The 26,554-nt window shown below is 55.7% G+C and overlaps 10 protein-coding genes across 10 annotated transcripts; 4 read left to right on the plus strand and 6 right to left on the minus strand.

The window, feature by feature from the left end:
* Positions 1-522: 522 nt before the first annotated feature.
* Positions 523-2,213, plus strand: CH63R_13605 (GANP/Nin1/mts3/eIF-3 p25 family protein; the record flags this gene model as incomplete). The annotated part of the gene is made up of 3 exons (XM_018308579.1): positions 523-604; positions 677-1,943; positions 2,000-2,213. The coding sequence occupies 3 exons, from the start codon at positions 523-525 to the stop codon at positions 2,211-2,213; spliced, it is 1,563 nt and encodes a 520-aa protein (XP_018150897.1).
* Positions 2,214-7,871: 5,658 nt separating this feature from the next.
* On the minus strand, positions 7,872-8,219 carry CH63R_13606 (uncharacterized protein; the record flags this gene model as incomplete). Its single annotated transcript, XM_018308580.1, has 1 exon — positions 7,872-8,219. One exon carries the CDS (start codon positions 8,217-8,219, stop codon positions 7,872-7,874), a length of 348 nt encoding a protein of 115 aa, XP_018150898.1.
* A 2,870-nt stretch (positions 8,220-11,089) lies between these two features.
* Positions 11,090-13,118, plus strand: CH63R_13607 (SH3 domain-containing protein; the record flags this gene model as incomplete). Its single annotated transcript, XM_018308581.1, has 3 exons — positions 11,090-11,197; positions 11,338-12,108; positions 12,171-13,118. The coding sequence occupies 3 exons, from the start codon at positions 11,090-11,092 to the stop codon at positions 13,116-13,118; spliced, it is 1,827 nt and encodes a 608-aa protein (XP_018150899.1).
* A 1,333-nt stretch (positions 13,119-14,451) lies between these two features.
* On the minus strand, positions 14,452-15,681 carry CH63R_13608 (Centromere binding protein B; the record flags this gene model as incomplete). The annotated part of the gene is made up of 1 exon (XM_018308582.1): positions 14,452-15,681. One exon carries the CDS (start codon positions 15,679-15,681, stop codon positions 14,452-14,454), a length of 1,230 nt encoding a protein of 409 aa, XP_018150900.1.
* Positions 15,682-16,666: 985 nt separating this feature from the next.
* On the minus strand, positions 16,667-17,733 carry CH63R_13609 (Thymidylate synthase; the record flags this gene model as incomplete). Its single annotated transcript, XM_018308583.1, has 2 exons — positions 16,667-17,519; positions 17,582-17,733. 2 exons carry the CDS (start codon positions 17,731-17,733, stop codon positions 16,667-16,669), a joined length of 1,005 nt encoding a protein of 334 aa, XP_018150901.1.
* Positions 17,734-18,457: 724 nt separating this feature from the next.
* CH63R_13610 (Nacht domain protein) lies at positions 18,458-19,855 on the plus strand (the record flags this gene model as incomplete). Its single annotated transcript, XM_018308584.1, has 2 exons — positions 18,458-18,840; positions 18,910-19,855. 2 exons carry the CDS (start codon positions 18,458-18,460, stop codon positions 19,853-19,855), a joined length of 1,329 nt encoding a protein of 442 aa, XP_018150902.1.
* A 932-nt stretch (positions 19,856-20,787) lies between these two features.
* Positions 20,788-22,107, minus strand: CH63R_13611 (Gluconolactonase; the record flags this gene model as incomplete). Its single annotated transcript, XM_018308585.1, has 3 exons — positions 20,788-21,034; positions 21,088-21,907; positions 21,993-22,107. 3 exons carry the CDS (start codon positions 22,105-22,107, stop codon positions 20,788-20,790), a joined length of 1,182 nt encoding a protein of 393 aa, XP_018150903.1.
* Positions 22,108-23,324: 1,217 nt separating this feature from the next.
* CH63R_13612 (uncharacterized protein) lies at positions 23,325-23,794 on the minus strand (the record flags this gene model as incomplete). The annotated part of the gene is made up of 2 exons (XM_018308586.1): positions 23,325-23,513; positions 23,600-23,794. The coding sequence occupies 2 exons, from the start codon at positions 23,792-23,794 to the stop codon at positions 23,325-23,327; spliced, it is 384 nt and encodes a 127-aa protein (XP_018150904.1).
* Positions 23,795-24,114: 320 nt separating this feature from the next.
* On the plus strand, positions 24,115-25,039 carry CH63R_13613 (uncharacterized protein; the record flags this gene model as incomplete). Its single annotated transcript, XM_018308587.1, has 2 exons — positions 24,115-24,296; positions 24,352-25,039. 2 exons carry the CDS (start codon positions 24,115-24,117, stop codon positions 25,037-25,039), a joined length of 870 nt encoding a protein of 289 aa, XP_018150905.1.
* A 198-nt stretch (positions 25,040-25,237) lies between these two features.
* CH63R_13614 (AN1-like Zinc finger) lies at positions 25,238-26,173 on the minus strand (the record flags this gene model as incomplete). Its single annotated transcript, XM_018308588.1, has 1 exon — positions 25,238-26,173. One exon carries the CDS (start codon positions 26,171-26,173, stop codon positions 25,238-25,240), a length of 936 nt encoding a protein of 311 aa, XP_018150906.1.
* Positions 26,174-26,554: the final 381 nt, after the last annotated feature.

The raw sequence follows: 26,554 nt of genomic DNA on the forward strand, positions 1-26,554 counted from the left end.
CCCAGAGGCAAGTTGTTGTAGCCGGCTGGTTCAACGGATCGCGCACTCCGAGTACATGCTAGGCGCCAGTTTATCTCGCAACCAACATGATGCCCCGCCACTTTGAGGTGGGATGTACCCGACCCACTACAGCGATAGCCCCGATTCGAAATTAGCGCGAACTGTGTTTTCGCTTACCTAATATGCCCATCAGTCCGAGTATGTACAGAGTACCTATACCTAGGTTCCCACTGATGACAGGCTGCGGTCCACGAGGGCAATTCCTTAAGCGCATCTCCGCTATTTTAACCTGAAAGCCCGCACACGGACCACCATCATTCCCACCCCTTCGCCGGATTATCCCCAACCTCACTTCATCCATCTCTTTTTTCCTCCCTTATCACTCCCATCACCCAGGCCAACACCAAACAGCCGCTCGCAACGCTTACCACGTAGTCGACCAAGAAATATACTCGTTGTTACCCTACAAACTAATCCCTCATTCAGAAACACCTTACTTTGGAGCCCTTGTCAACCGTCATCATGATGCCCACCAGCTGGCCTCCGGCGCCACCTCCAGGCGCCGCTTACGGCGCTCCTCCTGCCAACTATGCTTACCCTCCCAGTAAGTTTCCTTTCCCGTTCATGCGACCTCGCCCTGTCTCGAGTGGCGATGCTAACAAGCTGTTGTTAACAGATCCAGCATACACCGCAGTCCAGGCTCGACAAAGTTTCGGCCAGTATCCTCCCCCACCCGCACCTGCCTACACCACGACGCCGTCGTCCATGGTTGCTCCCTTCGATCAGACCGCTCCGGCGCCTCCTGTGCCGCCTACGCGCAAGGTTGAATGGCCTCCTTCCGTGCGAGAATATGTCCAAAAGTCTTTCCTTCCTAGCAATATGGATCCGTCCGTATCTCGCCCCGACATTGAAGCCAAGTTGAAGGAAACCATTTCGCAACACATGGAAAACGGTACTCTCGAGTCCACCGACTGGGAGAATATGCCCTTCCCCGCCGCCCTGATCAAGAACGAGCGTCAATCCCAGCTCAACTCCTCCATGAACATTGCGTCTCCTTTTGCATCGCGATATGACAACACCCCGTCGGCCAACCCAAAGAAGCGGAAGTCGTCTGATTTTACCCCGGATGACAAGTCTTCTACCGTGCCTTGGCGTACTACTAACAGCAACCGATCCAACGCCTTGGAAGACCGCATCACCTTCGCCTCTCCCGACAAACGCGCCAGCCTCGACGAGCCTCTGCCCAAGTCAAGTAAGTTCCAGAAGCAGATGGAGAAGCGCCAACGTCGCTTCGACGGCGGCTACAAGTCGTCCTATCGCTCGCCCAGCCCTCCGCCCTCGGACGGTCCTGTTGTTGGCACCAGCGAGACGTTGGAGAAGCGCTACCTGCGCCTGACCGCTCCCCCCGTTCCTTCACAGGTGCGGCCAGAACGCGTCCTCCACAAGACGATGGATCTTCTTAAGAAGAAGTGGAAGAAGGAGGGCAACTACTCTTACATCTGCGATCAGCTGAAGTCCATGCGCCAAGATTTGACTGTCCAACGGATCAAGAACGACTTCACAGTGTCCGTATACGAGCTTCACGCCCGCATCGCCTTGGAGAAAGGGGATCTCGGTGAGTATAATCAGTGCCAAACCCAGCTGCGTACCCTGTACGCCAAGGGACTGAAAGGGAACCCCATCGAGTTCAAGGCCTATCGCATTCTGTATTTCATTCATACCGCCAACCGTACCGGCCTCAATGATGCCTTGGCAGATCTAACCGCAGCAGAGAAGGAGGAGCGGCCCATCAAGCACGCGCTTGAGGTGCGTTCCGCTCTTGCCTTGGGAAACTACCACAAGTTCTTCCAGCTTTACCTCGACACTCCCAACATGGGAGCGTACCTCATGGACATGTTCGTCGTCCGTGAGCGCCTCGCTGCCCTGTGCAACATTTGCAAAGCGTAAGTCCACTCTCAACCCCTTTTGTTGGCAGACCAGCCTCGCTAATATATCACAGGTACAAGCCGGACGTAAAGTTACGATTCATCACGGAGGAACTCGGCTTCGAGTCCGACGTCGATGCGGCTCAGTTCATTCTCGATTACAACGGCCAGCACCTCCTCGAGGAACGACAAGAGTACATTGCTCTGTTGACCGGCAAAGCCGGAGTGCTGTTCGACTCTGCGAGATCCGAGGCGTTCCGCAAGGTTGATATCAAAGGCCAAATATGAGCTGCTCGTCATCTCTCTTCTCTCGTCACAGCATGCCCTACACCCTCTAACCATTTTCCGCCGCCGACTGCAGGCCTCGCGGGTGGCCTCCGTTCCCCTAAATCCTTCACGTCCCATGCCGGGGCCTGCCGGTTTTGGTCGAACTTTTTCTCGTAGACTTTATTTCTCTCTTGTTTTATCCCCCCTTCTCGACGTTGTCACAGCACTTGCGCCCATATTCACCATGCATTCCCCTCGCCCTTCGAAGACGTTTAGTACCAGACATGGTTACGAAATCACGAACCATCACATTGCACCTCTCCGTCACTTCTGACGGCTTCGGACGCTTACCATAGCTTCAAATAGCGGGATACTCCTCGGGGGCTCGTGAGAGGCAGTCTTTCGGACGAGGGCAGTTCGAAATCTGGCGGCCATGTTGCTGTCAATGTCCGATATTGCCGGTTTGATGCCGGCCTTGGGCTCTGGGGGCTTGTTCGTCTTGATACCCGTTCGCCTTGTCCTCGCACAGGCAACAGGATGGCGTTGGAGCGGGATATCCGTGGGCTCGTTTGTCTTTTTAAAAGGATAGAAGGCGACTGGAGTTAAACCTCGGGTCTCTCAATAGACGTTGGCATATGTGTCGTTCATCTTGAAAGGATCTGCTGGCGTCTGCCTTATGCGGCACAACGGTCACTGGTTCGCAATAACCAAATGGAATCTATATGTTTGCTATATCCCTGAGATGGAGATGGAACATCATCAGTCTTGCTGCGCAACTGCCATGCCGGTGGCTCTGATCTGTAAACCGTCCATATGCCGTGCTCCTGCATGGCGTATGCAGTGGACGAATGCCCGTAATGGATGGAAGCGGGTAACATTTGTTACAACCGGATTCTTGGACCGAGTGCAAGCTGGTCACTCTGGCGCCCGTTCATTGCGAGCTTGACCATCGACGTAGATATAGCTCTCGAGAGAACAAGAGTCACTTGGCGGCACGTTCTTCAGTGTCATTGTCTGAAAATGACTAAAGATACTCCATAGAGATCTCGCGCCAGGTCTCGAACCATGATTCTCCTGGCCGCGGCTCGCCACTTGCAGGGACGAAGGTGCGGTGCTCTCGTACGGGCCGGAACACCACGAGCCTCCTCACCCCCCACGAACCCAACATTGAAGCCTCATGAGAGTGGGAGAACAATCCTAGACGAGCGATCGATGAGAGATTTCCAAAAGTCGACACCATGACCGGCCGGGCTCGCTGCCCGACAGGGGCCGAGGAGGGCAGATTCCCGGTTTTTTATCTCTGTTCTGCAGTGGTCTAGTTCATAGTCTCGCATGAGGAACCTGCAGTGTCGTAGCTGCATACGGAGGAGACTTTGTTCCGGAGACCCGTAGGAATAGAGGCTTTTTGCAGTCCTCTGAGTGTGTGTGTGTGTTTGTTTGTGTCCGCGCGCGCTCGCTTCACCCCCAGCAGAAATTGGTCTTGTTCCTGGCCAGTCCGATGTGAGCAGAAACCTTATCCCACCCCGTCAATTCTCGGTCTGCAAAAGATACTTTTCTTTCTTCTTCTTCTTGTCGGTCTTTTCTCAGGACAGGGCGACCTGGGAACTCCTTCAGACAACAATACTCCCGTGCGCGACTGTGCGCACAGTTGTGACACTTTGCCCGTGCCGTTCTCGCTCCGACTCCGAGGAGCAACGGAGCTTCAACCAGGCTGTAGCTCCGCCGTCGTCCCGCCTCTTGGCAGATGGATCCTTAGGACGAGGGGAAAGGGGACTTTGGTGTCAGTTTTCGTTTTTTCGCAGACTTTGGGCAGATTTTCGGGGAAGCTCGCAAGGGAAGACTGTGTGGTGCTCAGCCGAGGCACTGGACAGCATGGCGTTGGCGTGAAAAAGCCGTTGTCATTACACCCCCCCCTTCCCCTTCAACGTGATACAGAAAAAGACCGGCGGCCCATTTACCGGGGGATTCTGGTTGTATGGTTGGACCGGGGCACCGCACTGGCTTGCCAATTCTAGGCTTCGTACCTGTGAATCCAAAGACCCCCTCCAAGGAAGAAGGCCTGTGACGGTCTGCCGAGCTGCCAACTTCAATGCCCGAGCTCGAGCCATCGCGACGTGTGGTAACATCGCCTTCCAGGCCTGTCAATAGGTTCATGCTTCTGTCGATCCGTGACGACAGCCCGGGTGGCAATACCGGCGACATGCAACCCCAAGAGCTCGGCAGCCCCATGCCCAGCTGCCCGTCGCAAGGTGTCCCGCATCCTATTTCTGGACATGAGGGCACCCGTACTTACAAGCCATAGGCCGCCCGGCCGACCGGGCACCTGTTGACCCATTTGGCCGGGGCGCTGTATACAAATATGCAGCGGGAGGAGCCGCCACGGTTTGCGACTCCGAAGCGTCAAACCCGGCAGTGTCGAAAGATGAATGGATGCCTTTCTCAGAGGAGTCGTCACATGTTGGTGTTGCGTGTTACTTCGAACGGCGGCCGGCACGCAAAAGACCCCCCCTCCCCACCTTTGGCCCTTTGCGCCGATTCAGCCATTGGTTGCGTCGTCGGCCTCGTCTTGAGAACAAGGACTGTTCAACCGTGTTCCTTTGGCCTAGCCGGGATGCCATTTGCCCAGTATATGGGTCGATGACCACAAATCGACGCTACGAGATGGTGTGGGCAGCAACTTACTTGTACATGCCGGTGGGCTACCTGTTAGGCTTTCACCCGGCGCATGGGAACTTGGCCAAAGTTGCCCGTCCTCCAGGTGTTGCTCACATAGAGCTCTGTACTCTGCAAAACTTTCCAAGCTGTTTGACTCAAGGTAGAATCGCATGTGTTAAACAACCAGCTTGATGACATCATGTAGTCCACCGACGCCGATTCATGATGGTTCGAGGATAGATCAATAGCTGTGTATGTTGGGATCGACCGTCGACTCGACCAGGTCGTGTACTCTTGGAGCTATCGAGTCAACGAAGCCGAACCCTTGACACGGAACCACCCATTTCAAGCTCGGGCAAAGAAACCAACAACTAAACTTCCTTTTCCCCAGCCATCCATGCGTCTTCGCTCAGAATTGGGGCTGACAGGTCTCACACTGGCCAAGGCATCCCGAGATAAGGCGGCCCCGACCTTATGATCAGCAACCACGGACTCAGGGTTCCTCGTCGTTACGTATGGGACTCTGTGAACAGTTTACCTGTACGTCCCCAAGGGATAGGTGCCCATTGCCGATCCCCTCATTGGCGATAGGCCTCAACTCTGCCCCCGTTTCAGGCGACATGGGACGTCGAGTTTCAAGTTGCGTCGTGCTCGAGAACGGCAAAGGCTGGATCCGAACATAGATGAGGCACGAGGGAAAGCTTGAACTATTTCCCACAGATTATCATTAAAGGGACAACAGGTAGATGGGCTTCATCATGTGTTACCTGTATTTGGAATCGGAACTTCGCTGTCGGGATTTGTGCATTCTCTCCCCCATGGATAGCGCCCGGTTTCGCTTACAATATGTGGTTAAGATTGGAGGCACGACTCGCTGTTGCAGACGAGCCCCGAGGACCTCTGGGATCTTGGAGCTTCTGGAGATGTTTGCTAACTAGTCGAGCAGACGACCAGACAGGCACTAGAGAGCTCTGTGTCATCCGGAACACATGAGTTGGGTAAACGAGGAGGCTCAACCACTAACGTTCCCGCATGCGTCATTCCCACAAAAGGGCTCGCCTCTCCGTAAGCTGATAGCCGTCCTGGGAGACGCGCTGGCTTAGGTACTGTGGGCCTCGTGATCCGATATGATGAGGGAAAGAAGCTGTAAGTCAGCCTGTTGCTGCCTATTCTGGCCGCCGTCCGCCGTCCGCGTGCTCCGACTGGTGATCGACACAAAGTGCAGAGTGACACAAATTGTCAAGCCCTTCGCGAGCCATTCCACCCATGACCTTCATCACTGTGTGAAGGCCAGCAAAGGGTGGGGATGTGTTACGGGTTCCTGAGCGTCCCGCTGAAACGAGACGCTGGCAGAGTTCTCGGCAGCATGCTTAGCGCATCTCAACGAGCCAAGTGAAAGCTTGGGGGGCGCCATCATGAGGACCAAGGTGGAGAAGGGGATGGAGAGAGTAGCAATCTATTCGAAGCGTCGGAAAGTTGGGATGGCAATGGGAGATGCGCCGGCATCAGTTGTCCAGTAGATGAGGTCATTCTGATTAGGCACATGGAGCAATCCATGCAAGGCACATCGCCGTTGGCCTTGCCAGGCAGTTCGTTGCAAGGCTTGGGAGTGAATCCAATCCGGACTGATGGTTTTTTATCTCTCATTCGTCGATGGCGATTCGGTCGTGTTGAGCCAATCGAGATGCTCGGTGTTGTGATTAGTGGATGCGCGCGCCAAGTTGCTGGACCGACGAGTTGGCGCGTAGGCAAGTCCGCCAAAACTGCGCTGGACAACTGGCCATGAACGCATTCTAGCCCAGTCTAGACCTTGTCATCCTCGCAAGTTGGTTTTAGTGTGCACACTAGGGGTGTCCAAAATCAAACACCAAAGGTGTTGAGCTATCAACGAACGGTTGGGCGAGATCATCATGCCCTTCGAAAGAGAATTCGATTGAGCTTCGAACCGCCGGGGTGATGGGAGGATGTGTGACGAACGAAGGGCGCGCATGAAGAATTTGTCGTTGAAGAACAAATACCCTGTTGGTCTGACAATGCTTGCATAACAAGACGCAGGCGACATCAAAAAGATTCGCGAAACTGGCTTGGCGTGGGCCGCACTGGACCCTCGAGACCCTTGTATCGTGGCTCGGAATATTTGCCCTGCTTTCGCTCTCTGGTTCGAGCTCGCTGGAAGCCTGAGGAGGTCAACCCCGCGTTCTAGATTTCGTGGGATATATCGTTAGCGAAGAAAACATCCGATATCACAGGGTTACTGAGAAGTGCTGTGGCGAAATACGTGCGCCTTCGGCGACTGGGAAAGAGTTAAGGGACGCCGGATGCCAATAGGCATGGTATCGGAGCGTTGCCAGCGGCACGTTCTGATCTCTGGAGGCTAGGCGGTTCCAGCCAGAGGCGGCCGGGGAAATATTCCGTGTGGCGAGGTTCGACCGTTGTTGGGTTGAGGCCGAAGTGGCACCCGGGCCGTTGCACTCGTCAGGCAGGAACTCAAGGGATCCAAAGAAAAATCACCGTCCGGGTCCGCCGCATGCAGGGGTCTTTCAAGGGGAGGCATTTCTCGGGATCTGCTGAGCTGTACCTGATTGTGAAGAGGGAACATCTCTGCTAGAGCGTGGCCGATAGATGGGGGGTCGACAGGATACCCCTTCTTCTCGCATTGCCCGGAACCAAGAGGGGGCAGAAGACACCTTCAGGTAGTCTTTGCGTCAATCGATAAGATGCCGCCGCCGCTCTGAGTTCCGGGCTCTGGTCCAGTCCCCTGCGTCGCACTGCCATTCGGGCAAGCCTCATGGTTGACCAGCTCACCATAGAAGGGATAGGCTGTTCAGCAGAGCAGTCAGTTCATGCAAAAGCAAGCGTCTTAAAGTGCGAGGTTCCTGCTATTGGCTGCATATCGCCGTTTCGCATAGGGGGCGTGCAAGGTCAGTGTCAGCATGGAGGGGCGTTGATAGAAAGAAGAAGGTCTGTGTTTTTTATTAGCGGAGAGGTTTGCCATGTGCGCGCCCAGGAAGATAGTGGCAAAGGCTATGCAACGGTGGGGAGGAAAGACGGGGTATTGTTGTTGGCCATGATGCCACCGACCGGCGGTCCATTCGCACGGCCTGGTACTATGATAATGATAATGATGATGATGATGTTGTTGGTGTTGTAGCGTACATATGTCGGCATTGACGGGCTGACTGGTCCGTTTGACAGCTCCTCGAAGAGAGTGACAAGACAGACTATCGAGGAAACTAGTCGCTGCACGCCAATAAGCGGTGTTGGCGTCGCAAAGAAGGGCTGAGCGAAAGCGAAGAGTCTCGTCAACCCAGAGGCACCTCGCGCGCTCACTGGTGGGCCTGACAGGACCCTGTTTCCATTGTGCGAGGCCATCGTGTTGCTTCAAATCCAGTCATGGGGCAATGCGAGGGCACTGCTTCACCGGATCTTGCTGAGCTGCAGTTGACTGCTTTGTTGAGTCGCTATGAGGCCTCGTGGACCCCCTTAGGTCTCTCTGGCTCCGTGGCTCCTCTGGGCGGCACCAGTTGCCTCAGCCCAGAGCTGGCTGCAGCCACCGGCGCGAAGCTTGGATGGGCATGGAGACGACACATGCAACTGCAGAATTTTGACTGGCAGTTAACAAGCTGCCCCTGAACTCTAGCGTGTCCACGCTTGTACAAGAGAAACGCGACCAATGCTGCTCGCTGCGTTACACCAAAAAAGCCAGGAGCTGATGCTTCGTGGTCGTATCTACGTATACCATCGTACATACGTCAGGCAGGCATGGAGTAATAGAGGACGGGACCCCCCTCGGTGGCTTCTGACTCCCTTGGAGCATTTGGGGCTTTTTGGTAATTAAGCTTTCCATCTGAGAGTGCCTGCTGCTAGTCAATACGCCCGCTGTATCCGTAGTATTCGCGCAATGCCCGGTCGATATGCAGGGTGGTTCAGTCTCCGTCGGTCCAACTGGCAGTGGTCTGTTTTCCCACTCATCAATCAACTGTCTGCCAAAACGCCTTGTTGCTGGCGTCACCTGCTGGGGCGCTGCTGACCCGGCTGCGGTTGTGCAAGTGTCCCGAGTGCCAGCTGGGAGAAGCGGGAGAGTGGGAAGATGCATCCACATGGACCGTTATTCAATCGAAACATGCTTGAGAATTTGAGAAGATCAATGTTGAAAAAGAAACATTCCCTAGACACAAGAATTAGCACCGAGTCTCGCACAGCCCACCCAATTAAAGATACCACTCACCCACTTGCGCGCCGTAAGACGCATGCCACCATCCATAGCAATCTGCACATCGACACCCTCCAGGACACCCACCCGTAACCCTAGCGTAAATTACCCTCCCATGCCCAGCTAAGCCCAGAAGCTGGACAGGACGGGTACAGACCAGGGTGTCGAGCACCCTCGTCGGGCAGTCCCACCAGTCAACCCCCCCTCGATTCGTCGTCTGGTCTGGCGGGAATTAGGACTGCATCCCGGGCATTGGAAGCGCGTGTGTGTTTGGTGTGCTTGGTGTATAGTGTACCCCGTCGATAAAGTGGTAGGTAGTAGTCTACGGGGGGACCCAGGTACCTTGGCTGTTTGGGCAGATGCTCGGGCTCGGGCGAAGGAGCCTTTTTACCCTCGCCCATCCGCGCCGTCCTCTTTTGAGTCGTCTCCCTTGCCTCCCCTCCCCTCACCCCTCCAGGTCGCTCATAGCCCGCCTGCCGCATTCCAGCGCAATCTTTGCACTTCGCCAAGTAGTCGAAAACAACATTCTGACCTTGGACGACAGTCATTGACCCGACCGAGGAGCGACGATAAGCTGTGTGCGCCTTTGCCAACCTCCTTGTCCGACTGCTGCGACCTCCGTTGAGTGCCGTGTAGCCCGAGTCGAATCGCGGGCCATCCTGTTTCGGAGGCCGAGAAGGAGAGAGACCGACCACTCTATCTCCCGAGTCCAAATAAGAAAGTCTAGGAGAGACAGGCCACGGCCAGTCATCAACCAACTGACACACTTGAGGACGACTAGAGAGTGTTTTTTTTTTGCTCTTCCGGTGCGCGCGCCCTTGGGAAAATCAGGATACGAAGGCGGCTAGGAAATACGTTCCTTGGTGCAGGCGTATTGGATAGGAAGGCAAGGAAACGAAAGAGCTGCAAAAGGGAGCCGAGGAAAGGGAATTGTCACCGAGTCGCCGAGTGTGACAACAAGAACAACAAGATCAAGACGGCATCCGTACACACGAGAACGAAGAAGGAAGGAACGACCCTTCTTCCACCTGATCTACCTCCTTCCCATACTTCACCTTCCCACGACCCCGCCACTGCTTCCTTTTCAGAAAGCCCAACGGCCACCACGACTCAGGAAGGAACGCAATCAGAGGGAAAGTGTGACCCAGTAGTCATCACATCGCCCCTCTCTCCGTCCCGTCCGCACTGGCATCAGCCTGGTCCCAGTCGTAATCACTCCTCCCCTTCCCCTCCATCCGCTGGAAAAAAGGGAAAAGGGAAAAAAAACAAGCAACCACCCCTCGACCTTCTGCTCCAATCTGAGAATCTCTTTCATCTTGGTCAGTCAACACTGCCATTGCGACAACACACCTACTGCAACTGCAGCAGCAACAACAACGATACAACTCAAGTAGCAACGCAAGACAAGACACACACACCTCGGTCTCCAGTTGCGCCAGTCTGCTCCACCTTTGTCTTGCGCCCAATCACGCATTGCCTTTCCTCTCGGAACGACCATTTCCATACCTACCAATCCTCCCCATCAACACTGTCAACTCTCTGTGGTGTCACAGGGTCCCCGTCCCTCCCTCCATCACCATTACTACTTTCTTTTTGAACCATTGCATATCACTCTCTTGCAAGAGTCTGCAGCTACCCTCACCAGAGAGAGTGAACGTCACACAAGATGAAGGTTTGTGAACCACCCTTTTTTGTACCTGCTGCTGTGCTTTCCCTTTCCTCCCTCCCTCCCCCTCTCTTCCCCTGTATCTCCCTCTTCTTCTTTCCTCTGCAAGAAATAGTTGTGTATGCGCGCGCGCAATATCACCCTCACTACCACATGCGCTTGCGACTTTCTCTCTGCAACCATCAAGACCCTCCCCTCAAAGCATTACAACAAACATTGCGCTTTGTCTTCTGCTTTTGCTTTTGCGACGTCTTGCTCTGTGTTTCCCCCACCTCCATTGCATGAACGACCCCGCATGCGCCTGCGCCCACAATGAATCGAGACTCAATCTCCAGAAATCGGTTTTCCGACCACCTGCTGACAATGCCTCACCTTCTGCAGGCCCTCCGCCGGTCCATCAAGGGCGAAAAGGACAACGCCAAGATCAACATTGCCCCAAAGTCGGCTGTTGCCATTGTTCCTCCAAAGAAGGTATGTCAAACCCCCTACAACCTCATGCTTCCTGCCCCATGCATTTATCTACCTATCTATCTACATGACGTGGATGGTGGGGGTGCGGGCTGACAGCACCGAAATCGCGCCTTTGCTGACCACTGACACCCGCCAACCAGGTTATTCGAGCCTTATACGACTATGAAGCGCAATCCAATCAGGAACTGAGCTTCTCTCGAGGCGATTTCTTCCACGTCATCGGCCGAGAAAACGATCCCGACTGGTACGAAGCATGCAATCCTGCTCTGCCCGATGCCCGTGGCCTCGTGCCCGTTGCCTTCTTCCAGGCACTGGGCCGCACCGAGAGAGACAGCGGTCAGTCCGACGGCGGTGCCCTGCCCCGGCCACCGACCATGTCTCCGACAATCTCCAAGAACCCCGATCACGATTCTGGCTACGCCGAGGCTGCGCCGCCTGCTGGTGCTATGCAATCGCCGCCCCCGACCCAACGCATGTCCCGTTCCGGCAGCAGATCTGGCGCCATGGTCTATGGCATCGTCATGTACGATTTTGTGGCAGAACGTGCCGACGAGTTGGAGGCCAAGGCCGGCGAAGCCATCATCGTCATTGCGCAATCCAACCCCGAATGGTTCGTCGCCAAGCCCATCGGTAGACTCGGCGGTCCCGGTCTGATCCCCGTATCTTTCGTCGAAATTCGCGACATGGCTACTGACACCGCCGTTGGTGATGCCTCAAATGCCATAAAAAAGGCGGGCATTCCAAAGGTTGAAGAGTGGAAGAAGATGGCGGCCGATTACAAGAACAGCAGCATTACCCTGGGCAAGTTCGACAACGGTGCTGCACCACAGCAAGGATCTATTGAGCAAGGCATGGAGCGCATGAGCATTCAACAAGGCGGACGCACAAGTTCACAGAACGGCAATAACTACGTAAGTGGCTTCCGAGTCTTGCATTCAACCATCCTGAGCTAATGTACATCCTCGACCCACAGCAGCAGCAACAGCAGCAACAACAACAACAGGCTGCCTATCAGCGTAACTCCCAACAGACCTCTCAACCCAGTCCATATGCCAAGCCAGCGTCGCAGCTGTATGCGCCTATTTCGGCACGCATTCCTAGATACTGCTTTGCCGAGGACAAGTATTGGTTCGTCATCGAGGCGGTTCTAGAGGATAGCCGTCACTGGGAACTGTCGAGATACTACGAAGACTTCTACGACTTCCAGATCGCTCTGCTCACGGAGTTCCCGGCCGAGGCAGGCAATACTGGAACCCAGAAGCGCACCCTCCCGTACATGCCTGGCCCCGTCAACTATGTCACAGACGCCATCACCGAGGGCCGTCTGCACAACCTGGATGCCTACGTCAAGAACCTTCTCGCGCAGCCACCCTACATCGCAAGATGCGCACTTGTCAAGCAGTTCTTCGCGCCTAGGGAGGGTGACTACGAAATCGACCCCAGCGCGCCCAATGAAGAGTACAGACTTTCTGGCGGTTCACAACCGTCATCAACCGACTCGCCGGCGGATGCGGCATCACGGCAGTCATCCAAGAATAACCTAAACGGCAACGGGTACGGCGGTCTCTCTGCTGCGCCTCAACAACGAGCCATGGGCCAACCAGGCCCGAACCGACAGCCGTCGTCGTCCCTGTCCCAATCTCAACCCGTTACCACACCCGGCATCAGTCAAGGGCAAATCATGAAGATCAAACTTTACTTCAACGGTGATCTCATCGCCATCCGAGTTCCTACGGAAATACAATTCCAACAACTCTACGACAAGATTGTGGACAGGCTCAAAATCCCTGTCGGCGAAGAGATTCAACTCTTCTACAAGGACGAGGCCACTGGCGACAAGCCCAACTTGATGAGCGACAACGACCTTGACTATGCCTTGCAAAGAAACGAAAAGCTCCTGCTGTATGTGGAGCAAGTCTGAGGCACGGCATGATGCGGCAACGCTCTACTTCACCGTTTTCAGACTGTTTCTGTGGAGTACCTCGAGAGACAAAAAAGCATACCCCAAATGTCTTTGCATTTTTATTTCATGATTCCCAGCGCATGCGCCAAACCACCCTCTTCCCCCGTCCTATCGCACAGGCGACGGGCTGGTTTTTCTTCTATACTGTTTTGTCCTAGTAGCTGGACTCGATATACGACCCTGATGCTAGTGGATCGACTCCTCTCCGCAGAAGCGGCTTACCCCCCCACCCCCCCCCCTTTTTTTTTTTTCTTTCTTTCCCCCTCCTCCACCATCCTTCTTTGGCCCTTAGTTGGCCCCTACTTACAATTTTCCTTGATGGTTATTGACGTTGATGATGGGAAAAGAATTATCGATACAGCCCTCGGGGGTGTCTATCTGTGAAACAGTTTCTTTCAAAGACGCAAGACGGATCTCATTCCACCGTGAGGATACGGAGAGGGACACTGGCGGGCGTTTTCTTCTCTCATGCCGAACAGCAGCAGCAGGCTTGGCCTGTCATTTTCTTTTTCTTTGTTTTAAAGCATGGGACCTTTTCTCGGCAGGGTCCTCATTGCTGACTTGGTCAGTCGTGCGGAATGCGCGAGAAGGAAAGGAAGGTTAAGAGGGTCTATTGATGACGAGCCCAACGACGGTGTGGACGATGTGATGGTCAAGGGATGGGATCAATACCCCGTACTTGAGCAAAAAATCAAGACAAGCTACTTTACCAAAACCCCATGTTCCGATTGCATGATGGTCACAAAAGTGTGATGGAAATCTGCCTTTCAACTGCGCAAACAGAAAAGTGATGAGCTGGTGGGTTCATTGCGTCTTGCCTCAAGCAGTGCTCGACAAAGCAGGGCGAAAACGAAGGGGGGGAAGGCGAAAACCGTTCCAGAAAGGGGCAAGCACGACATGCGAGTGCCAAGTATCGCAGACAAGCGAAATCAATCCGCTATTTCTGAACGGTGTAATCGTTACAAGCTACTAAACAGCAACCGCCCTCTCTCCCTTTTATTAGCATACCTACATCCGATCGACACACGAGACCCGGTCGGTTTTGATAACTCCCTGCAAACAAGCATATGATGATAATGGGTCCTTTTTTGTTAAGGGGGAGAGCAGCCATCGGCATGTAATCTCATGTATAACTCGGCCTTCATCGCCGAGAAGCAAAACGCCTGATGTAGGTTGTAGTAGTGCCTGGGTATTCTTTTCTCTGGTTTTCTTGCGATTCTCCTCTACTGTCCTTCTCCGCCGTTAGGTTCCTTCGTTGCGAGCATCTGCGGCATAACAAAAAGTGGTAAAATCAGACGACAACGTGAGTGGACATGTGCTCGACGGCCTCTTTGATGGTCCGGAGCATCCTCTGGTTTACGCAAAAGGGGCAGCGCAAGGGGCGCTCGTTAGCGGAGACCGGATCGTCGTTCTTGATGGGCGTCAGGTTGAGCTCGGGAGTCGAGGGGACGAAGCGCGAGGCGGTGGACGTGGCCCTCTGGATGGCAGGCGTCGCGAGGGCAGCGGCGGCGGTGCCCTGGGCGCGTTCGCGCTGCTCCCGCTCCTCCCTTGCCGCGGCAGCCGTGGCCTCAGCCTCGGCCTCTTCCTGCTGTAGCTGACGCAGTGCGTTCTGTAGCACAATGTCCGGGTCTTCGTCGCCGTACATGGGGGTGTCTGTCCCTGGGGGCGGGACCATGCTGGTGTCGGCGCTGTGAGGGTCGGGCGTCTGTACGGCAGCGGCAGAGGAAGGGGAGATGGGGTTCGCGGGGCCAGTGCCGGTGCCGGCGCTTAGACGGCGAAGAACCTCGTCGCGCACGAGGGCGCAGACTTGCAGGGTCGTCTCAACGCCGATGGAGCGGAGGATGGCCTCACGGATGGCGGTGGGGCTGGTGTCGGCGGAGAGAGCCATGAGGCGCGGGACGCAGTCGGCGAGGTAACTGATGTCCTCGGCCGGGTTGATGCCACTGTCGCCATGGCGGCGCTGGCGGCGGATGAGCAGACCATAGCGCTTCTTGAAGCGGTGGATCCAGCCGGGGGAGAACTCGGGAGGCGTCTCTTCCTTGTATCGTGGCAGGGCGGTGAAGATGGCCTTGGCCTTCTCGCCGAGCTCTTCGTTGGTGGGGTGGCGGCCGGTGGCCTGGACCTGCTGATACCAGCGCAGGACGAGCTTCTCAACATCGGGCCAGTTGCCGAAGCGCAGACGTGAGCCGCTCAGCTGGGGGTTGTCACCATCGAGACGGGAGTACTTGGGACTCAGGGAGTGGGAGACTGTGGACTGGGAGATGTGCTGGCCGTACTGGTTATAGAACCAGTCGATGCAGGCCTTGTGGCTCGGCCGGATGGTCTGCGCGTTGGCCCAGCGGCGGAGGGCGCGGCGCTGGTCGAGCGAGAGGGAAGAGCGCTCCTTAGCGGTGGAGGCGGGGCTCTCGGTGCCATCAGGCCCGGGGCCGCCGGGGAGGACGTCGGGCTGGGGCGGCTGGTGGTGGAGTTCGTGGCCGGCGGCGTCGTGGTGTACGTCCTGGGTGTGATCTTGGTCCGACATAGTCGTTTCGAAGGAAGGGGGCAAAGGGGACGAAGGAACGGACGGGTGCCGGTTTTCGCCGCGCGACCGCGTCGACGCGAAACGGGGTTCTGACTCTCAGAAAGTCGGGTATTAAGGTACTTTGAATATGTGCAAGACGCGGGGGGTGATCTAATCGGATGGAGGGGGAGGGGGGCGAGGCAGTCGAGCTTTGGCGCGTGATGCAAGTCGGGTTTTCGGTTTTGAGCGTAATCGTTGTATCCGGAGTCTGGGGGTTGGGTTAAGGAAGAAGAGGAAAGAAGCCGGTCGGGGGAAGGAGTAAAATGTGGGAAAGCACAAGTGTTTAGCTGCAAGGTGAAGCGAGGACCGTGCTATTTGACAAGTGGGCACGGTACAGCACATGGTTCAATGGGGGTTGCATGTCATCTGTTTATGCATCCAACGAGCTGCGATTGGCTGTCACCGCCCCCTTCCTTTGGGCCCCTTGTTGCCTGGCCCAAGCTCCCCGATGGCGCGGGGTTGCATCAACTCACACGATTGGCAAATACGGATAAGTTTCATATCCGTTTTGTAATTGAATTGGAACATGTATTTTGTTTGTTAATGCCAGTAAACGAAGTGCATCGAGCCAGCGATAGTACTCGAGACAAAGCCGTGTCTGACTCTGTAGCACAGAGAAACTCGGTCACGTCGAGGTTGAATATGAATTTCTTTGCTGACAGGTGATCAATAGGAAATGAGACAAGTAAAAGACACACCCTACAATAAGTATTTCAATTCAATGTCGGCGTGTGCAAGTCTATCTTTCTGATGCCGCCAAGTCATCACTGTCCCAATGCAATGCTCTCTCTTCTCATATTTATGCCATCAGGTTAATGTGTGTGACACCTCATTAATGCAAGTCCAGATCCCAACTCCCAGTGTCTAATGACAACACAATAAAATCAGACCAAAAAAGAAAGAAGAAAAGTGAATCCCACTCCCTGACGCATGGACCCTTCATCTCTCACACAGACATCTTCATTGCAATCGTCTTATGCGGGTCGTATCCCTTGACCACAAAGTCTTCAACCTTCCATCCGTCAATGCTACACCCGGCGTCCCTGTTGTTGATCTCCAGCAAGGGGAAATCCCTGGGTTCGCGCTCCAGCTGCACCTTGAGTGCATCGACGTGGTCGGCGTAGACGTGCGCGTCGCCCATGACGTGCGTCAGGCTGCCGGGGACGAGGTCGCACGCGCGCGCAATCATGTGCGTTAGCAAAGCGTAGCTGGCGATGTTGAAGGGCACACCGAGGCCCATATCGCAGGACCGCTGGTACAGCTGGCAGTGCAGGTGGCCCTTGGTCTTCTCTTGCGTACTTGCGCCGCGGGCCCGTGGGTACGAAACGTAGAACTGCGCAAACATGTGGCATGGGGGGAGGGCCATCTTCTTCAGGTCGGCGGGGTTCCACGCGCTCAGGAGGATGCGGCGGTCATAGGGGTTTGTCTTGAGCTTGTGGATGACTTCGGCGAGCTGGTCGACACCCTGGCCCGTGTAATCCGTCTTGGAATCGACGTACTCGGCGCCGAAATGCCTCCATTGGAAGCCGTACACGGGGCCGAGGTCGCCGATCTCGCGGTGCGTGAGGCCGACGCTGTCTAGGAACTCCCGCGAGCCGTTGCCGTCCCAGATCTTGACGCCCGCCTCGCTCAGGGCGAGAGAGGATGTGTTGCCTTCGATGAACCACAGCAGCTCGGCGATGACGGCGCGGAGGAAGACGCGCTTCGTGGTGAGGAGGGGAAGCAGAGGCTCGCCGTCCTTGTTGAGGGAAAACTTGAGAGGAGTTGGTGCGAAGATAGAGTAGGTTCCGGTGCCGGTTCTGGCGTCCTTGTCAATTATACGGCTTCGACTCGGCGGACTTTTGACGCTTCCTCTGCCTACCTGTCTGGTCGGTGTTCGCCCTCCTCGAGGATCTCGCGGACGAGGTTAAGGTATTGATATTCCTCGTGGCGCTTGGTCGGGACAGAGCCGTTCTGTTTCGGGGCGTTCTCGGGGGAAGGCATGGTGACGGATTCGACTGCGGTGGGTGCCATTGTTGCGTTGCGTCCCGGTCTGTGGAAGTCAAGTCTTGGTGGGTTGGAAATGTCTCCTCGAATTGTGTGACCCCCCCGGGGGAAACGCGACGCGACGCGTTCCTATTAAAGTGCGTGCATTGGTGTACATTGCTGACTAAGATCCGACTTCCCGATAAGCGAAGGTCGAGCAGGGGCCTTGCTAGTCGACGACGAGTTAATGCATCGAAGCTTGTTCCATCTTGGCTGAACATCCAACGAATAAAACCACACAATCCAGCCATTCTGAGCTGAGCCTGAGTTTCAACGCATCTCAGATCGTCGAATCTTTCTATTTTGCCCCTACCTTTCCTGTGCTAACACTAATGGAATTCCCCTTTCCCCATCAATCGAATTTGTCTGTGACGATGTGTTCTTCACTCCTCTCATCACTGCCTACAACCTCGAGTGGCCGGCCTATCGTATATCTTGGCCATCGGGATTACAGAGTTGGTGCATCTCGCTTCGGTCGATGAACACTGGGAGTTTTCAAGCCGCACGAGAAACCCCGTTTGCCAAAACTTGAGCTTCACACGTCTCATCTGGCAGCATTAGACGTCCCCCGAGCCTCACTGCCTTTACGTAGGGTACACGGAGTCCTGCCAACATCCTACAGCCAGCCTAGCCCCAGGACTCATTACCAGGCGGCTTCCTGCTGAACATTTGATGCCGTGACAATCGAAAGGCATCACGTTACCAGTTGAAGATGAACATTACCATCTCAGTTCCGTCGGGAACCGTCAATCACGGCGACCCAAGACTCATTTGCACCCCTCCAATCTGGACCGACTTCGTCATCTTCTACGCAACGAATTATTTCGTCCACGCCCTGACACTCCCCAGCCGGCCCGGCGAGTCCGTCCTTGAGACCTGCTTCACCGTCATCACGGCACTATTCCTCCCAAGCACCGGCTCCCTGCGAGCCGCCCGCTGGCTTCTTTCTCACGCAGGAACCGTCAGACGCGACGAACTCAGCCGGGCCACCAGGGCTGGCGCACTATGCATGATCGTCGACGAGACTGAGAGGTCCAAGGTCTCGTGGATCGAGGCATCCTTGAGGAGGATGAACTTTCAAAGGGCGCGAAGCTGGTCAGTGTGGGATCCGCACAAAGCATGAATGCTTCCGAATCTTGCTTTGCCTAACTTTAGTTATGCTAGGTACGATACTCCCACCCCCTCCTGGTATCGGTCTCGCTTTCGAGGCGCCGGCCGTTGGGTCCACTCGTCCCGGACCATCCATGGGACTTGTGTTCTACCCAAGGGGTTCATTCTGGTCGAGGTGCCCGTCGGTACGCCACTGATGCCGCCGCCAGGCTCGGGGGCCAGCCACCTTGACCGCTCAAACATTCAGTTGGGCAGCACTTACAACATACCAAAGGCGCTGTTCGCCCTGGGCCAGGCCGCCTGGGGTATCACGACTGTCTACCGGACCCAAGGTGACCAGCTTGACAGGTATGGCTACGCGGCTTTCGGCGTGACTGTGGCCCCATATGCCTTCATGTCTCTGGTCAACTTGATTGCGCTCATCGTCACTCCCGAGTACAACTGCATCTACCTGGTTCACACACCAGACCTCGACAAAGCGAGAAGACGAGGCGGCAGGTTCTGCGGCATGGTCGCAAGCGTCGACCTCGATAGCATCAAGGAGCCGTTGAGGACATTCTGGCCCTCTCAAGCAGCCCACACCTCGTACTTTGCCGTCACGACGGTTCTTTTGTTGTTCCCGGCAGTCCTCGTCGCCGCTGTGACCGGGTTCAATCCGGGCCGCAGCACCGTTTACCAGCGGGTATGGATCCTCTGCTGGATCGCCTTTGGCATCGTCATGGGCCCCATCATCAGGATGCTCACCGTGTTTCCTTCTGAGATCCACGGCGTGTACAGGATTCGCGCGAACGACGCGATAGCGTACGCGCTCGACAACGCCACGTTCATGCAGAGAGTGATCGACTGGCTGGTTGCGAAATATTTCCGCCTGATCGAGACTTCGTTCTATGTGTATGTCGTTCTTGGGGCCGCGATCTGCTTCACGCCTGCCATAGGAGGCATGGTTGTGGTTGGCGAGATGCTACAGGAGTTTGGTGTATGTAGACGTCTCGACAGGTAGGGCATATTGTATATTCAGGATCGTTGCGTTGCAAGCGGTGGGAAAGTGTGTTGTCCACATAGAAAATCGAGTTCTAAGCAATTTATGCACTCCGCGCCGGCGACTACCAACCGATACCGCCTCAACCAAGTCGGACAGATCTGTTTTGGGTTTCAAGAGATCCGGTTCCTCACTTGAATTTTGCCCTCGCTGTTGAGACACGGACCACAGATCTATGAGGGAGACTCTATACGTGTTTTTGGTCGAAAACGTGCAAGAAATCCAAATCGTATCTGCGAGCCATGTTCTTGCGAAGAATGAATGCGCGACAGCGCCGAAACAATGGCCCAAACTCGGTTCAACGACTCGGAATGATTGCTTTGCGACGGCCCACCCAAAGATGAGTAAAAACAACGGGGAACTCATCAACAGGAGAGGAGAACGAGACATTGTGCTTTCTATCTAACTTCAAAACCGTCATATATTCACATGAAGCATAAATGAGTGGCCTGGTCTGCTAGAAACACCGGAGAACCGGCAGACGGACTGATTGCTCATTTACTGATTAGTCTGGCATGGAAAACATCAACGAGAGCCCCAAGTAACTCTATACCATCTACTGGTAATGTCGAGGTCATATATAGAACTGATTCAGCGACAAACTTTCTCGCAAATGGAACCGCACGATGTAAGACCTGTCACCCAGCTGATGTCGAAGCTGCCAACGTAGCCAGCCATGCGGCCTAGCCAATGCGCTCTGAGCCATCTGTATAAAATTTATTCGCAACTTGTTCCCGTCGCCATCTAAAACAGTTCCGGGCTGGGAGCCGAATATCCCCCCCGACCTCCCGACAGATAGAGTACCCATAAGCTCTGTCCGGCGCATAGGTAGAGGATGTTCTCTGGCCCGCGGCAGAAGCTTATAACACCGCCTAGCAACAAAAGTGGATTAGCTAGATAGGCAACAGAGCACTCGAAGGGATGACGATTAGAAGCTCACCTGGCACTTGGATCACACCCAGCAGTGAGCCACCGCTATTCCAAATCTCAACCCCGTCGCCGCAAGCGGCCCATACATTGCCATCCTCACACATGAGGTGCATGGGAGCACCTCTCCTCGCCAGGGCGAACATCCGTCTGTTGGCCAGAAAGACGGCGCCGTTGCGCTTCACGATGTCAAAGGCGTAGATGCTCCGTGGTCTTGGTCCGATTAGCCGGGGTTCACGGCTCCGGAGGACGGTGCGCAAACTCACTGAATCAAGTCCAGACTGCCGTCCACGCGGACGCCCCCAGCATCCGCGATGTAAATCGTCGAACAGTCTTCGTCAATCGCAATCCCAGTCGGGCGGACGAACCCGTCCGCCATGGCCCTCACTTCCCCGGTCTTCGCGTCGCATCTATAGATCTGCGGCGGCAGCTGCGGCGGACCCCGGAAGTCCTGCTCGTGACCGCAACATGGGTCCGTGAACCAGATGCCGCCATCGCGGGACGACACCGCCGCACTGTGCGGCGAGTTGAAGTCCCGGCCATGGTACGTCGAGGCCACAGCCTGCGGCGGCCTGCCTGCAGGCAGGAAGAAGACGCCTCCCGTCCCGGGCGCGGGGGTTCCCTGGGAGCACCAGACCATCCTGTCGTCGCCGACGGCGCACCCGCTCGCGGGCATCGGCATGGTCGGCGGCGGGCGCAGTTTGGCCCACTCGGCGGTGAGGGTGTCGTCGGCGGGGTTGCGAGTGACGGTCACCTTTGACATGAGGATCGTGGGCGGGCGCGAGGGGTCAGTCGCCGCGAGGGGCGCGGAGGTGGTCCATAGCTCGTTGCGGGAGGCGACGTAGATGCACCCGCGGTGGAAGAAGGGTTTGGCGGAAGTTCCGACGGAGGAGAGGACGAGGGCGTGCGTCGGGCTTGGGCCGATGACGGACTCGAGGGCGGGGTCGTACTGGAGGATAGAGATGCTCGGCTTGATGGGAGTCGAGTTCTTAGCTACGTATAGTAAAGCTAATGAGGAGGCATGGGGATGTTTACATTCTCCGGCTTGTCCTGAGGCGGCGGTGTTGGGCCGCGACGGTACCTTACCTGTGTTTGCTGGTTAGTATCGTTCGTGATCAACACAGCGAATGTACTAGTGAGTGTGGATTGAAGCGGATGGTGATTGACTCACTTCTACCGGCGTCACAATGGATTTGATACCGGTCTCCTGGACAGTTGCCATCGTGTTGATGAAACTGGCCTCTTGCGCATGTTTGCTTCAAATTAGTTGTTCGGGGGACGTTCATTTTTATTCGGCAATGGCCACTGGTGCACTTGTAACCATGGCGGCGGAAGGGGGCCGTGGCCGTCCAAATTCACTCGTTTGCCCGAGGACTCCTTGCTCTTTCCGCCGTCTTGTTTGTTCAATACGTCGTGTATATGTATCTCTCTAGATATCTATACATGCAACTGAGATTACAACATTTTGTCATGCAAGCTGGTTGGGCATTTCAGAGAGAACAAGTGCCCCAGAATCCAAAATCCAACGAGAGCGAGCACCTTGCACCTTGCTAGCTCCGCCCAGACTGACACCGGCTTCACTAGGGTCGATGTGGTACCGGCTCACCTGTAGCCTCTCAATTCTGGTCCGTCAGATAGAATACCCAAGTCAATGTGCGAATCACTAATGACTGGCTACGGCTTGGTCCCTGGTAGCATAATAGGGCCGCATACTGTCCATGCAAGTACACGAGTTGGTCATCATCCACATCCACGTTCTCATTTCAATTCAACAAGGATGTCTGCAATCTGTTGTCACAGGTGCAAACGGAGAGATTACGGTTGGCGTCGGCCGCTTCCCGGCGCATCCCGGGGTCCATAGTCATCAACGAGTACTCCGAGTCCGGCAACAAGTGATCTCGGCACTGCAAGAGTGACGCTACCGCTCCCGGTTCCGTTTGAGCCATAGATGATATGGCAACATGGATAGCAAGACCATCCACAGTCTTGTCGTCTGCAGACCAACACGGCGTGAGACGTACTGACATTGCCATTCCACCATGCAGAACCCAAAGACGGAAACAGAGCCGGCTTTTGGGCCGCGGATCCTAGACACTGCGACGTCTTCGTGACACGGGAGAACTCGTCGATGGAAAGTTTGTTGGGCGGCTGTTGGTGTCAGAGAGGTGCCGAGGACTCTGAATAGTGCTGCGAGTTTGAGGTGGGCGAGTTGAGTGGTCCCTTAGTAAACAATCCTGCCTTCATCCATCCTGCAGGCACTCATTTCATACAATTGCTGGAACAGAGTTGAGGGTTGCGCAAAGATCCCGACGTCCATTCACCTCGGCGGTATATTTCGTCGTCTTGTTTCGCTGGTCAGAAAATGTCTTCATTCCCGTCAACCAAACCCTCTATGAATACACTAGGTCGCAGTGGACCAATGGCTCGCCCGAAAATCGCCCGTCTAGTGTTTCGCCTTCTCGTCCTTGTCCGCACTGTCCAAGAACTTCCTATTGTCTCGTTGTCAGCAAAGATGAACGTCGCGACGACGGCGCGTAGTCTCCTGTTGCCGGGGCAAAATGACGCACTTGATGAAGTCGGCCTCATCGGAGCTGGAAGCGTTGATGGGAGGGGCGGCGGTGGCCTTGGGCTTGCTGCCGCTGGTGCCGATGTAAGCGCCGCCGAAGATGGTCGCGAGAACGCCCATGGCCAGCTGCGCGGAAGAGGTTAGCCTTGTGATGCTCGGGTGCTGGGTCGTGGGCTGCAGGGAGCAGAACTGGGCTCGGAGGAGCAACATACGTAGTGGGAGCCGACCTGGCGACCGGCGATAGTGTACATCTGAACCATTTTGGCGGGATTAGAGGGTTTGCGAGCCTTCGGAGGTGAATTGGTTCGATGGGGTGGAGGCAATTGGAGTTGGATGAGATTCGTCGAGGGTGTCGATACTCGGAGCTCGAAATTCGTTCGGAAGCTGGAATCGTGGATGCCTGACATGCAAGGCTGATAGAAGCGCTCCTGTCAGGGTCGGAGAGCGGGGATTTGAGCCACCGATGTCTTCCATGCCGCGCCACATTCGGCATAACCAGTCATGTCGCGCATGCAGCGTGGCTTAAGCTACTACCCGATACACCTTCCTCAACCAAGCAAAGGCGACGTCACAACCGGTAGCCATAAGATTCATGCCGCGGGCGTTTCCGGCGCGCACGCCGCCCCCTCCCCCGGCACTGCCGCCATCCATGCGCACATAAAGCTGTCAACACCTCCCTATTTTGACAGTGTCACATTCAGACGAAGTATATCAACATCCATCCAGCATGTGGGGACGAAGTCAAGACAAGACGCCCGAACAACCGAAAGAATCGCCAAAGGAGGATGGCGCCAAGACATTCGACCCGGAAAAGCTCCCGGCACGTGAAAAGCTGCCGAAGGCGCTGCAGAACATAGTCGACAAGTCGGATAGGGAAGACAACTTCTTCGATGAGCTGGTGGACGGGTAGTGAGTGCTCATCTTGGGAACAGGACCTCTTGAATGCTGAGTTGACTGGATACAGCGCGCCCGAGTCCACCGAGTCGAACGTCCGTTATGCCGCATATGCAACCCGCATCCGTACGATTTTGATGTCCGCCCACCGTTACGTCGCCTACACCTCTGACATCGGCGAATCATTCCGACCCGTTGCGCATCCCGCCCTCGTCCGCTCCGCATATGGAATCTCGTGGTTGTACATCCTCGGCGATGTCAGCTACGAAGGCTACAAGGCGTACTGGTCCAACCAGCGCATTCTCAACCCGCACCTGCAGCTAACTGCGCGCCAAGCGAAGATTACGGGACTGCCGGATGCCGTATCGGATGCTACTGCCCCCAGCAGCGAGGTCGTCCCTGGCGGGAAGATTGCGCCTTTGGACGACTACAGGACCGTCATGATCCAGCGAGGCATCTTCCAAAGCATCGCCAGTATGGGTCTCCCAGCCTTTACCATCCACAGCGTGGTGAGGTACTCGGGCAGAGCGCTCAAAGACGTCAAGAACACGAAGGTCAGGACCTGGGGCCCCATCGGCCTTGGCCTGGCCGTCGTGCCGTTTTTGCCAAGTCTCTTTGACGAGCCGGTCGAGAATGCCGTTGAATGGATCTTCCATAAAGGCTTCGAGACCTACGGAGGTAAGGCGTTTGTCGGCGATGCACCGGCCACGGGCCGTGAGGATCTGTTGGCGAAGAGACCGAAGGAGAAGGAACTGTGAAAATTCGGCGTGGCGTTTTTAGAATGATATGGATCCCAACTCAAATCGGACTTGGCTCGGCGCATGGGAAACTCCTCAACTCAAAAGGGGATGGGTGCTAGGGAGGTGAATGCGGCAGCCTAAACAGGCGCGTGGTGTAATTGAGGGTATATACGGAAAATGTCACTATGAACATTCATCAAATCATCATCATCTAGGTCAAACCTCGATCAGGTTGGGCGGGGGCCCAACACCGCGAAGTAGAACAACTGTGTTGCCGCTGACCAGCGCTTGGCCAACCTTTTCGTTGAACTCCAGTAATCTTCCTCCCTCCACGTGGAACACCCGCAGCTTGTCCCGCTCGTCTGACGATCGGTTGTTGAGGTTCTCCACTTGTAGCCGCTTCGCTGCCTCGTCCAGTACTCTTCCGACCACCCAGTCCTTGGAGAAGAAGAACTCGCCCTTGGGGAACTTGGCCTTTGCGGTCTCGGCCTCAGCCTCGACATAAAGGTACACCCTCTTCTCTTGAGGCAGCTTGTCGTCACCCTTGGCCGTCTTTTTCAGGTTGTTGACCGCGATCAGTCGCGCAGACGCAGATGTGGGTTTCGGTTTCGGTAGCGCTCTGCCAGCCTGCTCTTTCTTGGCGGATCCCCAGGCCTTCAGCTTGTCGAAGGCGCTCCTAGTTCGCGCCGCGACGTCGATCTGGGACCCAGGGCGGGCACCGAGCGGTATGAGGTTCTTGCAGTCGTGGTCTTCCTTCAGTCGATGCTTGAGGCAGTAGTCGCGGTTGCAGCTTGGGCAGTGCACGCCAGGCACCAGCGAAGTGCCAATGGTGGTCTTGCAGGGAGGCGAGGCGCAGGGCTTCTGCGAGACGTGGTCGCGCAGCTGGCGGCCCTGGCCGTAGGCGGGCTTCGCGAGCTCGGCTTGCCGACGCCGTTCGGCCCAGGCCCCGGCGTTGGCGCACTTGTGGGAGGTCTCAGACCGGTGGTCAAGGCAGAATGTCTTTTTACAGCTTTGGCAGAAGAAAGGGAGGAAGTCAAGTTGGTTGCAGTAGTCGTACTCGCAGTGCTTGCCGACCAGTTGCGCATCGAAGCCGTCTTTGGTGTCGTCCATTTTGACGTAGCTCGTCTCGTCAGTGTTGGATGAGGACGCCATTGTGATGACGTGTTCGGCTTCCCGGTCTATTTATTTGCGATAATTTTCGGTCGTCTCTTGGGTAGAGAAAGGGCTGGCGTAGACCTCAACCGGGGCGCAACAGGTGGCACGAGGCTGAGAGGGAGGCGACGATGGCAATGGCAATGTTGCTGAGAAATGGCGAGGAGAAAGGTCTGGAAGAAACCAGCTGGCGGGTTTTCGGCGTGTTGGTCATCCGCTCACAGCGGGGCCTCCCCTGAGCTCAGGCGCCAAGTATAGCGCGTGTGTGGCCACCGGCAGCCTGGGAGGCGGCTGATCCATACGGGTAACCGAGGCCCGGGGCCATTCGGATGATCAAGACAATTTTGTCTCGTCTTTCCAACGGCGGTGCGGACGCAAGTG

Source organism: Colletotrichum higginsianum, chromosome 10 (assembly GCF_001672515.1).
Source record: "Colletotrichum higginsianum IMI 349063 chromosome 10, whole genome shotgun sequence".
Classification (NCBI taxonomy): domain Eukaryota; kingdom Fungi; phylum Ascomycota; class Sordariomycetes; order Glomerellales; family Glomerellaceae; genus Colletotrichum; species Colletotrichum higginsianum.